The 13,478-nt window shown below is 47.2% G+C and overlaps 1 protein-coding gene across 6 annotated transcripts in view; it reads left to right on the top strand.

Annotated features, from left to right (window-relative positions):
• ERG (ETS transcription factor ERG) overlaps positions 1–13,238 on the top strand; it is a 317,528-nt gene extending 304,290 nt beyond the window's left edge. For 4 of the 6 annotated variants that reach the window (XM_065943100.1, XM_065943099.1, XM_065943102.1 and 1 more), the window contains 3 exons: positions 535–591; positions 1,247–1,294; positions 10,589–13,234. In XM_065943100.1, coding sequence (XP_065799172.1) covers positions 535–591; positions 1,247–1,294; positions 10,589–11,109 — 626 coding nt within the window. In that variant the 3' untranslated portion in view covers positions 11,110–13,234. Of the gene's footprint in view, positions 1–534; positions 592–1,246; positions 1,295–10,588 lie in introns of all 6 variants that reach the window. The other 2 variants (XM_065943104.1, XM_065943103.1) reach the window with 2 other exon arrangements.
• The last annotated feature ends 240 nt before the right edge of the window (positions 13,239–13,478 follow it).

Here is a 13,478-nt window from a genome sequence, read left to right as displayed (position 1 = left end):
CCAAAGTGCAACTGATCTTTAAATGCAATGATTGATTCTCTTTGGGGATTAGACATATTTCTCTAACAGAAAGAAGTGAACAATGTGATGTATTTCCACATGAACAAATACATGTTTCATGGGATGCTTTGAGTATGGATTAAACGCCAGGTCATTTCCCAATCTTGGCCATGTTTAAAGTATTCCTTGCTTTATTTTACTTTCCTAGTAATTTCCCTTTATCTATTTATTTTAGAGGGCAATTCATTTTAATTTGTTTTGTAAACCATCTCAAATTTTCTTTTTAGTTTTGGAAAAAATGGGGCACAAATAACATTTTAAAATAAGTTAGAAGGCCTTTGTTTTGCTACTGTGTTTGCATTTGATTTTGTTAAAAAGGAAAAATTTTCCTTATCCTAAGATGCTTCTTATCATAAGAGTAGGACTCTTGTGTTCATAACTGAGATAATTGGAGGGATGATGAACAGCAGCACCAAAATCTAGTAGTCAAGCACAAGTTATGGCTAATCGTCTCTTTCATTTTTGGATTTTCAGCTGCTCAGCCATCTCCTTCCACAGTGCCCAAAACTGAAGACCAGCGTCCTCAGCTTGGTATGTTTCAGGGAACCTCTTGATGGTCATAAGAGAAGAAATGGGCCTAGCAGCACCTTTCTAAGATGTGTCACTTTCTAAATGAAATTAATGTTCCTTTGTCTTCTTTAGGACTGTTCCATATGTAAAATGGGCACCAAATTACCAGTCTACTCAATTGGAAATGATTGAGTTTTTGCTAAACCATTTACAAAATCTATGCAATAAATATGGAAAATACATTCCATCTGCACCCAGCTTCTTTGTGTCCTGGGAATTATTTGACTTTACCTTCCAGGCCACAGACAACAACATCAGCCCAGAAATGCAGTGGAAGGTTGCTTCTTCCAGCGAGCTGAGCAACGCAGCCAGTATTGTCCTGGGGACCGTGGGGCACTGAGGACATTTGCCCTGTTTATGTTCTGGGATGGAGAGAGCCCTGGACTGGATGTCAGGAACCCCAGGCCAAATCTGAGCTCAACCACCAGCTCGAGATCTTTCCCTCCAAGCTTGTCTCAGATACACGTGACACCTTCTCTAACACAGGAAGTGGTGCTGGGGGACTTTGGTGTGGGAGGCATTTTCAGCTCTGAAATCTGGAAGCACCAGCAGGTCAGCATCATTCTTGCCGTTACATCCCACCTGCTCAAAACCGTGTCTTTTATTTTTGCTGCAGATCCTTACCAGATTCTTGGACCCACAAGTAGCCGCCTTGCAAATCCAGGTGAGACACTGCTGATGGTTTTGCTCTTACAAAATTATCTTTTGGGCAGGAGCTATTTTGAACATTGAACCTGTATAGGCAAAGAAATCCCTTCCACTGAACAAACTTAAGTGGTGGGTTTCACTGGACTACTTGCCTAAATGGAAAATAAAATGGTTGGGTTATAAACTTAACATTTAGCTTCAGTGAAGAGCATCCTTACCAAATCCAAGCTGTTTCAGCTTCCTAGGGCTGCTCTGCCAAAGTACTACAGGCTGGGGACTTAGATATCAGACATTTATTGTCTCCTGGTTCTAGAGGCATGCGTGTGTGCTAAGTCTCTTTAGTTGTGTCTGACTGTCTGCGACCCACCAGGCTCCTCTGTCCGTGGGGATTCTCCAGGCAAGAATACTGGGGTGGGTTGCCATGCCCTCCTCCAGGGGATCTTCTCAACCTAGGGATCGAACCCAAGTCTTGTACGTCTCCTGCATCGGCGGGCAGATTCTTTACTACTAGCACCACCTGGGAAGTACTAGAGGCCTGAAGTCCAAAATCAAGTTGTCAGGGTTCTTTCCCTCTGCGGGCCATGTAGAAGAATCTGTCTAAGACCTCTCCTTGGTTTGCAGATGGCCATCTTTGCCTGCATTTCTTTACTTCTGTATGTTATCTCTGTGCCCAAACTCCCATTTCTACCAGGACCCCAGTCAAACTGGATTAGAGCCCGTGCAAATGACATTACTTTAACTTGATTACGCCTCTAAAGATCCTTTTCCCAATGAAGTCACATTCCAAGGTACTGGGTAAACCCAACATATGAATTGGGGATGGGGGGAGGGCCACACTTCAGCCCATCACACAGCAGATAAAATGATATCTTTAAAAAAAAAAAGAACCTAATGACAACCATAAGACCAAACTGAGGCTCGTCATCAATGAATGGCCTGTGTCTGAACTCAGATGCCAGAGGAAAGCACAGCTTCTTAATCGGCCATTTGTAGCCTGTCCCTTGCCAAGGATTGTCACCTGTCACCACGCCTCGGTGCCAGCCAGATTGTTTGATTTGTTTGTGTTTGGGTCAGAACCAGCTGTGCTGGCATCCACTTCAGAAATGCACAGCGTCTGCTGCATATTCTCAACAGCAACTTCAGATGCCAAGATGTCACAGGCATGTTGCAAATCCCAGCTGGAATGTGTATTTCCTAAACGTTGAGGCCAAAATGGGGTTAGAAACGGGAAAATGTAGAGTCTGTGTAAATCCCCACAAGGGAATCTATACTTTGGAAAATGGAAAATATCATTGTTATTGGGAGTTCTGCATCTTTGATGCTGAAGTTTAGTTAATGGTAACTAGTGCAGTAAATGTTTTTAAACAGCAGAGAATTGAAAGGGTCAGTTTTGTTTATTGCATTAAATCCAGGCATAGATCAGGTGCTCAAAAATTATTTGCCAAATAAATGAATGCAAGGAGTAACAAGATACTCTCCTTGACTCTCAAGAAGCTTCCACAGACACAGGTTTCCTCGGCATCCACCTGGTGACTACGTCCCCTGGGCCCATTCTTATGCCTGTGCTCAGCTTCCCATTTGCAACTGCCTCCATTGTTGTTCAGTCACTCAGTCTTGTCTGACTCTTCAACCCCATGGACTGTAGCACACGAGGCTTCCTTGTTCTTCACTGACTCCCGGAGTTTGCTCAAACTCATGTCCACTGAGTCAGTGATGCCATCCAACCAACTCATCCTCTGTTGTCCCCTTCTCTTCCCACCTTCAATCTTTCCCAGCATCAGGGTCTTTTCCAATGAGTCAGTTCTTCCCATCGGGTGGTCAGAGTATTGGAACTTCAGCTTTAGCATCAGTCCTTCCAATGAATATTCAGGGTTGATCTCCTTTAGGATGGACTGGTTTGATCTCCTTGCTGTCCAAGGGACTCTCAGCAGTCTTTTCTAGTGCAATTCGAAAGCATCAGTTCTTTGGCGCTCAGCCTTTTTTATGGTCCAACTCTCACATCCATACATGACTACTGGAAAAACCATAGCTTTGACTACACAGACCTTTGTCAGCAAAATGATGCCCCTGCTTTTTAATATGCTATCTAGGTTTATCGTAGCTTTACTTCCAAAGAGCAAACATCTTTTAATTTCATGGCTGCAGTCACCGCCTGCAGTGATTTTGGAGCCCAAGAAAAGAAAGTCCATCACTGTTTCCATTGTTTCCCCATCTATTTGCCATGAAGTGATGGGACTGGATGCCATGATCGTAGCTTTTTGAGTGTTGCATTTTAAGCCAGCTTTTCCACTCTCCTCTCCCACCTTCATCCATAACCAGTCCCATAAAAATCATTCCTGTGTTTTGACATGATGATTATCAGTCAGGCTTCAGGAAGACTGATCTGGCAGGAGCGTTCAGGAGAGATTAGAGAGGGGGAAAGGGCGGAAGCTGGAACGCTCTGGGAACGTTCATACAATAATATGAAATAACAATCCAGTAGCTCCCCTCCCCCACCCCCGGCCATATCATGCCTGGGCAAATGCTTGTCTCAGAACACCACGATCTTCCTCCTGCAGAAGGAGAGTCAGAGGTCCCAATGAATGAGCTAACTTCTCCTGGGTCACGCGGCCCACCAGAAGAGAGGCCAGATTTGAACCCTGACTCTCTGCCTCCAAAATCTGCTTTAATATTTTCCGGCCCCACCAGTGCCACTGAACGAGCGTGGGAAGAGGGAGCTCTTGGAGAATGAGGACCCAGAGAATAGAAAGGAAGGATTGCCATTCAGACAGCTGCTTCGGTGCTTGGGATGGGGCTACAGTCAAGGATGGAGAGCAGGAACCTGTCCAGCAGCACCAAACCAAACCAGACTGGCCCTTTCACCCACCCACCTGGGTTAAGTGAAATATATACAGTTCTGTGCCCATGTTGTCACAGATAAAGGTGTGGCTTGGTTGGTTACTTGGGGCCCAAGAGAGCTGTGTGCCCTTAGCAGAGGGTTTAGTACCTGGGGATGCCCACAGTGGATAGAGGAACTTGGGGGCAGAGCAAGGACCACTCACTGGCCTGGGGAAATGGAAGATGTCTTGGTACCCAATAGCAGTGCTGGCATCGTAAGCCAAGGCCACACTTTATTCCACTAAGACCGTGTCCGCTGGGTCCGGGGAAAGTGGCCACATCCAGCTTTTTTTTTTAATGTGGGCCATTGTAAAGTCTTTTTTGAATGTGTTACAATATTGCTTCTGTTTTATGTTTTGGGTTTTTGTTTTTGTTTTTGTTTTTTTTGCCTCGAAGCATGTAGAGTCTTAGCTCCCTGACCAGGGATTGAACCTGCAGTCTCCCTGCATTAGAAGGCGAAATCTTAACCACCAGACTGCTAGGGAAATCCCAACCTCCAACTTCTGACCTGAAGCTAAAGACTTCTCTTACTTAGTTTATAATGAAGTGGGTTTCCCTGGTGGCTCAGATGATAAGGAAGCAGCCTGCAATGCAGGTGACTTGCAGGAAACCCAGGTTTGATCCCTGGGTGGGGAAGATCCCACGGAGAAGGGAATGGCAACCCACTGCAGTGTTCTTGCCCGGGAAATCCCATGCGCAGAGGAGCCTGGTGGGCTACAGTCCATGGGGTCGCACAGACTCGGACACAACTGAACGACTAACACTTTCACTTTCTCCATCCCTCCTTAGGCTGTGTGGCAGTTACATTCATGGGGCCTCCCCCTCCTAAGAGGAGAATGTCTTTTATCCTGCTGTTAATGAGAATGCCTCTTCCTGTTTGGTTCTGGTTGCCCGGTCTCTGATAAATAAATCCTTCACCACTTGAAACCGCTGCCTTTGCTCTCCACACGATGCAAACTTTAAAAACCATTTCAAATGAAAAGATGACCTCACGTGATGTGAATGCCCAAAATGATAACAGCATTTCCGCATCTCCCTCCCAAATATGCATTTGGTGTGCAGTGGGGACCACATGTCTCCTGCTGAGACGAGTGTGTCCTTGCATTATGAAGTTCTGAATCAGACACTAGCGACATCGCCCCCTTTGTATCCCATCAGAGTGGCTAAGTGTTTATCATGGCTCCTGTGATGAACAGAAATTGCCTCTCCGGGAAGCAGTTCTTTCTTGGGAACAGGAGATCACTGCCTCCCTTGGGGCTCACTGGGGAGGCTTTAATGATGAGCGTGAAAGTGGAACCTGCTCCAGGCATGGCCAGAGACCAGTGTTAGGGATGCTTTGGCATTGGACAGAAGGTGGGAGTGTCCAGTCTTCTACTGAGACTTACCAACCGCAGATCCAGGGAGGGGACAAAGGACCTGAAGGGCCTGTGGAGGCGTGTGTAGAACCCAGGCCTGGAAGCAGGCCTGGAGTCCAGGTTCCAACCCTTGCTGACCTCCGGCAAGATCAGCCACTCTGCCTCTTGGGCTCTGATTCCTCATCCCTGCAGTGGGCTGTCACGTAGTTCTGGGGAGCGAGGGATTAAACAAACACATGGAACATCTTCAGAATGATGCCTGGTACTAGTTAGCTTCCAGTGACACTGGCCAGCCCTGAGAACATCACCATTCCCGGCTTCTGTCCCGCCAGCCTGCGATTTCTGGGGAGGAAGGAGGGTGGCTGATTTCCTTTGGTGTCTCCTGTTTGTAGGCAAGGGAGGTACCTTTCGTTAAATTCTAGTTTCCAGCTCAGACAGATCATGATCCGAGCACTCATGCACTGAATTTGTCTTCATGGAGATCCTGCAAGGTAGTATGTTAATACCACCATGCTGATAGGTATTACATCACCCCATTCTGCAGACAGGAACACTGAGGCATAGACAGCCGGGCAAGCCACCCCAAGTCCCGTCAAGAGGCAGAGCCAGGATTCAGCTGAGACAGTGCCGACTCAAAGGGGTGCTTCCAGCCCTCATGCTTCCCTGTCCCCCCCACCCACCCCCCACTAGTCCTGTCTGAGCCACCCTGAGCCCTGGCAAAGCCTTCCATCTGGGACACACGCCTGCTCCCTTGATCTTGACGTGGTGGCGGGGGGTCCAGGCTGTGCACTTGAGTTTTTCTGCAGCATCTCTAGCTACTGCAGAAAGTTCAACCATTGACCCCACAGTGCCCGCTAGGCCCACTCTGCTTTATTTACGGCTCTCTCCCTCCATCAGCTGGGGGCCGAGGGTCCTCCTTGGGACGCCCCCTCCTGCCTGCCCCATGGCTGCTGAGTCACTCCCAGCTGTGCTTTTCTCTGTGGTTTATAAACCGTTTAGCTGTTTTGCCCTTTTTTGTTGCCAGGTTTGTACCTCTGTGCTACAGTGTTTCTCTTTTCTTTCTTTTTAATTCATTTTTTTATTGAAGGATAGCTGCTTTGCAGAATTTTGTTGTTTTCTGCCAAACCTCAACATGAATCAGCCAGAGGTATACATATATCCGCTCCCTTTTGAACCTCTCTCTTCTTTTCTTTGAATCGGAGATGATGATCCTCCCCCAGAATTAAAGGCTTACCTTTTATCTTCTTTGAAGCCATGCCCCAGGCCCCTTCATCCCACGGGGCCTTCCTGTAGGTGGGCAGCCAATAGGCTTGGATTCCCCCTATCCCCAATCTTGCCTTTTTAGTTAATTACCCTGGACAAACCTAGGACAAAAGTAGCTACTCTTTACTGATGTCTCAAAGGAGGTTATCAGGATAGAGGAGAAGAGAGATGTAAAGAGTGTTTTTGTTTTTTTTTTTTTTTTCCAAAGAAGGTGATTCTTGAGGTGCAGGTGATGAGGCTGTTGGATGGACAATAAGTCTTAAACGGGCCTCTGTTTTTACTTGTTGGTTTGGCTGGTGAGACACCCACTCTTAGACTACCTAAATCTTAGGTATTCATGTTTTGGAATCTCTATTCTATATTATAATACACACCTTTAATGCACAGTGTTACTGTTTTGACAGTAAAAGAAGGATTTAATAAATGGCTTTTGAAATGCTATAGCCATGAATAACTCAATTAATTTACCACCAACTATAACTCCTCAGCAAATATTGTGCCCCCTTAAGAATTCAAGCAGAACAAGAAGATCTGCTATAGACTGTGAAGGCAGTGGGTGTTGTTATTATCACACTGAACAGTTAATGAGCTTGACATAATGTTGCATTTGATAGCATCTGCTTAAACAATGGGGCTTCCTGCTGGCTCAGTGGTGAAGAATTCACCTACCAATTCAGGAGACAGGGATTCGATCCCTGGTCCACAAAGATCCCTGGAGAAGGAAATGGCAACCCACTCCAGTATTCTTGCCTGGGAAATCTCTTGGATAGAGGAGCCTGGAAGGTTGCAGTCCATGAGGTCACGAAAAGCCAGACATGAGTTAGTGACTAAACAACAACAACTTAAACATTAATCAGTTTACACTTATGGCTTTTTTTGGTAAGAAAGCAGATGAATTTTGTTTTACAGATGTCTTATTCCCATATAACCTTGAAAGGTTCAGAAGTCCAAGCCCCTGTGTCTTAAAGGCTGATGGTAAAATAGTCAAAGGAGAAATTCCTCATCCATCCCTTGACCTTCCGGTTTCTAATCCTGAACTTAGGTCCCCGACTTACTAGTTAGAAACAGGAGAGATGAGAAAACACTTTTCTCTGCTGTTTTTCTCTTACACACGCTTATAAAAGAAGTGAGTGAGGGACAGATTCCCCAGAGACCATGCCAAGGTTTGAAGAGATGACAAGTGTAATTTTGGCTGTTTAGGAAAATCTGTGTATTTTATACAAAATCTATGGGATTGTTGTCTCTGTGGGAGGAGGTTGACAATGAGTATCTATTTTCAAACAACTCTGTGTGCTCATATTGAAACATATGTTAGATTGTTTAAATCAAAAATCCATGTTTTTCCCTATTCCCAAGTCATATATGGAATTTTTTTTTCAAGTAGTAATCCTTTAGTTACAATATGTATACTAAAACCATATGGTTTTCTCAAACTGCTCTTTGTATTTTTTAAAATGCATATTAATGAAATGTTGGGGGCAGCAAAAATTGATTGAGAACAGTTCGAATATGTGGCCCCCCAAAAGTGAAGACTTTACATTGCGATGAACTACAAGCTGTTAATACATTTCAAATGTGTTGCTAGAGTGAAAAAATGCTAATTTTCCAGAACGTATTCAGAAAAGACTGACCTTTCTCACGATGCTATCCTATGGATAGATTCACAAACATGTCCACTGCATACAGCCAATGTGGAAACAAAGATTTATGAGCTGGGCTGTTTATGTGGGGAGCTTGTGGACAGGATTTAGAGAAAACAAATTTATAATTGATTTTTACATTTCATCAATTCCCTGAAGAATTGGCAGAGTTCCTTTAATCATTTTATCATGTCTATTGGTATTTACTCATAGTGTAACAAAAGGTCATCTCCTTGGTAACAAACCCAAGATGGTATCTGGGAGTTTGGGAGCAAAGACCTGCCTCTTACCTGTTTTCAAAGCTTCTAAAACCTGCTTAAAGCGTCTTAGCTTCTCCTGGTCACAGTCTGACTGTGGGTATTTGCATGCCTCTCTCTTTAAGGGAGCCATCAATCATCCTAAAGTTTTGTAGCATAGAGGCTAGAATGATGTGCCTGGATGTTTCTCTGAATTTAATAAAACCTAAAAGCCACATCGCTAGACCCCCAGTGGGATCAAGAGAACTGTGTGGACACCCAGTCAAATGAAATCGCATTAACTCAGTTGGAGCCTCATTCCACTCCCAAGAGGACTTGCAATCACTCATGGTTGCAGTGTTTTCATCTGAAAACTCTGCTTAACCCAACTGGCGTTGCAACGCAGGGGCAGCACATGGATTTCCGTTATGATGCATTTGCCTAAATACTGGAAATGGGTGATCTGGTTTGAGACATAGCCAACTTTTTTTTCTAAACTTCCTCATTTTGAGTGGGTTAATTCTGTTCTAGGAAAAGTTTTGACAGAATGGCTTTCTGCGTGCCAGCCCCATGTTATGTTAGAAATAACGGTGTTTACTTCCATTCTCTATTTTTTCCATAAACTTTTCGACGTTCATTTCCTAAATCTGACTTTTATTATTCAACTTGACCTAGCCAACATAAATGGTACTAAGTCATTATTGCCAGCCACATAATGGTGCTTTCTGTCTCACAAAAGAGGAAAATTAAGTCTTCCCACCCCCAAAGCACAAAGTTAACCTGGCTGCTCTTCTAAGGAAGACAGAAATGAAGGAAACCGACTTGAACTCTGCCCTGTGGGAATTCTTTGCATTCCCGAAAGGACTTGGACCAGCCTCTATATCTGTCTGGTCGTCACCAAGGATCATCATCTTAGGCCAGGTTCCTCAGATGCAGAGCTTGGGCTGAGCATACTTGGGCAAGCGATTCACGAAGGGTATGTTCTCGAGGGAGAGGATGCCGGAGACGGCAGGGGAGAGATTAAGGAAGCTTGTGGGCTTAGCTGGGCTTCCCAGGTGGTACTAGTGGTAAAGAGCCCACCTGCCAATGGAGGAGACATGAGAGATGTGGGATTGATTCCTGGGTCGGGAAAATCCCCTGGAGGAGGGCATGGCAACCCAGTCCAGTATTCTCGCCTGGAGAATCCCCTGGACAGAGGAACCTGGCGGGCTGCAGTCCATGGGGTCACAGAGAGTCGGAGATGACTGAGCCACTGCATGTGCATGCATGTGACCTTAGCGGGAACCTTGCTTCAGTCTGACCCCATCCATGCTAAGTCCCGGGCAGGACCAGCATCACAGAATTGGTCCTTCTTTGAGGGCAGGGGGCTGACCTCTGGATTTCTTTGTCAGTCCATCAGGTCATGGGCTACTTGGTTGGGGGGCAGGCGGGGGTTGAGGCAGCTCCAGTTTGGCCAAGGGCAGTTCTCTGGAGAAAGGGGGTTGGTGCTGGGGGACAAGAGCCGCCAATGCCCCCAGCCCAGAGGGATGGGCACACAGCCTGCTAAAGGAACTCTGCATGGGGCTTTCCAGGTGGCACTAGTGGTAAAGAATCCCTCTGTCGGTGCAGGAGACACAAGGGATGCTGCTTCGATCCCTGGGTCAGGAAGATCCCCTGGGGAAGGGATAGGCTACCCACTGCAGTATTCTTGGGCTTTCCTGGTGGCTCAGATGGTCTAAAGAATCTGCCTGCAATGTGGGAGACCTAGGTTCAGAACTCTGGGTTGGGAAGATGCCCTGGAAGAGGAGGGCATGGCAACCTCACTCCAGTATTCTTGCCTGGAGAATCCCGTGGACAGAGGGGCCCCGGCGGGTTGCAGTCCACGGGGCCACAGAGAGTCGGACATGGCTTTGCACACCGGTGTTCTCACGAATGTTGTTTCCTTTCCCCACCTCCTCAGGGAGCGGGCAGATCCAGCTGTGGCAGTTCCTGCTGGAGCTTCTGTCTGACAGCTCGAATTCCAACTGTATCACCTGGGAGGGCACCAACGGGGAGTTCAAGATGACCGACCCGGACGAGGTGGCGCGGCGCTGGGGGGAGCGGAAGAGCAAGCCCAACATGAACTATGACAAGCTCAGCCGGGCCCTCCGCTACTACTACGACAAGAACATCATGACCAAGGTCCACGGGAAGCGCTACGCCTACAAGTTCGACTTCCACGGGATCGCCCAGGCCCTCCAGCCCCACCCCCCGGAGTCCTCTCTGTATAAGTACCCCTCGGACCTCCCTTACATGGGCTCCTATCACGCCCACCCGCAGAAGATGAACTTTGTGGCCCCCCACCCTCCGGCCCTCCCCGTGACGTCGTCCAGTTTTTTCGCCGCCCCGAACCCGTACTGGAATTCACCCACGGGGGGCATCTACCCCAGCACCAGGCTCCCAGCCAGCCATATGCCTTCGCATCTGGGCACTTATTACTAACGCCCCCGGGAGAGGCCTTTCCCAGCACCTGTGTAGACACCCATCCATTGCTACAAACTCTTATCCGAGACCACGAATCAGAAGTGCCTCAAGGGAAACGCGATCGCTCGACTGGGGCAGGGGGAGAGATCCAGAGACTCTGAGCGGGAGGGACTTACTAAACCATGACTACAAAGATCAAGAGGATGCTACCGGTGTACGCGGACAGGTAATCTGTGGACCGACCTTGTAAAAGACATTGTAAGTAGAAGCGTGACGTCATAAGGACAAAGTGCCAAAGAAAACGTTCTGAAGACGTGTATAAACCTTAATAGAGTAGTCCTTGGGAATCCTGCTAGTGCATTAAGCAGGGATTAAACTCAAGCAATAGATACCACACAGTCTGGACCTAACATGCCATTTCTAACATCATTGGAAGGAAAACTACCTGTATTTAAAAAGAGAAACATATCAAACACAGAAAAGAGAGGAGAGGGAGGCTCCGGTGGCCCACCGATAGACACTGTTAACGGAACTCATCGGCATCTGCTGTCTTGGGTGAAATCAGATTCTTGCCATTGGATGTGAAGAACAACCCGAGGCTTCCAACTCCTTGACGATAAGACGGGAACTCTGAGCCACAGGGTGGGACTGAGCAAGTGTGTGGAGAGAGAGCAAGTGGGTGTGGGTGGAAGAGGCGGGAGAGGAAGACACGTGAAGGAGGAGGGAAGGACTGGGAAGGGAGCTCCTCGAGCCGTGCAGACTGGACTCGGGGTGGTGTCGGTTCTGCGGAGAACTGCGTCGTGGAGGCTTGAGGCTTCGTGCGGCCAGTGTTGTACCAAATCCAGTGTTAGGAGGAAGGACACAGCGTGACGGGGGCAGGGCACGTACAGTAGGAGAACGCGGAAACAAAACCATGCATCTCTTCTTTGTTTTGTTTGTTTGTTTATCAAAGGAAAACCCGTAACTGGAATTGTCTGATATTTAAAAAGAAACATTCAGGACCTCATCCTTAGGCGGGGGGGCTCTGCTCTCCACGGGGTCAGGTAAGCGCCAGCCTTCTCGGCTACCCCAGTCTGAAACCGCCTGGGTGTCGGGGCGAGGCGGCCTCCAGTTTTGCTTTTGAGTCGCGAACGCTGTGCGTTTGTCAGAATGAAGTATGCAAGTCAGTGGTTTGTTTTTTTGTTTTTGTTTTTTTTCCTTTTTATATAATAATTATATAACTTATGCATTTATACACTACGAGTTGATCTCGGCCAGCCAAAGATACACGACACAAGAGACAATCAATGATCTAATGTGGCCTTGAACTTTAACTCTGTATGCTTAATGTTTACAATATGAAGTTACTAGTTCTTAGAATGCAGAATGTATGTAATAAAATAAGCTTGGCCTAGCATGGCAAATCAGATTTACACAGGAGTCTGCCTTTGCACTTTTTTTTTTTTTAAAGTGACTCAAGTTGTTTAATAGAAACTTATGCTGTGTGGAGGTGGGTTTGGTGTTAGAGGTTTTGTTTGTCCGGGAACTCATGCAAGGGAGTGCCAAGGACTTAGCGCATTTGGCACCTGAATCGTGTGGGCCTCTCCGGGGCCTTCTTGCCAGCTCACCCTGTCTAGGGCAAGAAGACCAAAGGTTTAGCCTGGGAGCCTCCAGGCTTAGGCCCAGAGTGGAAAGAGGCCTCTAAAGCTGGGGTGGTCATTGATAGATTCCAGATCCCCATCCAGTCACAAATCACCCTTCCTTCCTGCATGAAAGCGTCTATTGCATGGTGAACACACGCTTGTTCTCGACGCAAACTATGTTACTGTTGGTAAATAAAACATCACAGACAGCGGCAGTGTCTCACTTGAACGAGACCAGGGACGGCTTCTAAATTCACCATCTGGCTTCTGCATCAGAGGCTCTCAGCAGGTAGCCTGTGGCCTTGACCTTCCCACACCAGGATAATCTGGGTACCCTGGTTTGGGATTGAACAGTCCTGAGCCTGACATGTGTTCAGACACTGTTTATTTCTCTGATCCGAAGTCCGTCCCCCTTGACTCCTTCCTTTTCTCTCCTGTGTGCCGCGGAGGATGGAACCTCAGCCAGGGTGAAAGCGGTTAGGCGAAGCCTCAGCCAGGGTGAAGGCGGTTAGGCGAAGCCTCAGCCAGGGTGAAGGAGAGCGGGGATGCAGGGCCATGTGAGAGGGAGCAAGCCTGAGCAGTTCCCCAGCCCCAGTCAGTTTCTGAATTGGCCCATCTCCGAGCTGTCTGGGGGCTTATTTTGCACTCTGTAATCCTTTCGCGATGATTAAATGACATTGCCAAACCTCTGTGCTCTGAATATTTTGGCAGTGGGCTCTAACGCTGCTAGGATCCGATTACCAAAGCTGCAGACACTCGGCATTA

This window comes from Muntiacus reevesi, chromosome 8 (genome assembly GCF_963930625.1).
Source record: "Muntiacus reevesi chromosome 8, mMunRee1.1, whole genome shotgun sequence".
Lineage (NCBI taxonomy): Eukaryota > Metazoa > Chordata > Mammalia > Artiodactyla > Cervidae > Muntiacus > Muntiacus reevesi.
Note: the sequence above shows the minus strand (reverse complement) of the source record. Positions and strands in the feature narration are given on the sequence as shown.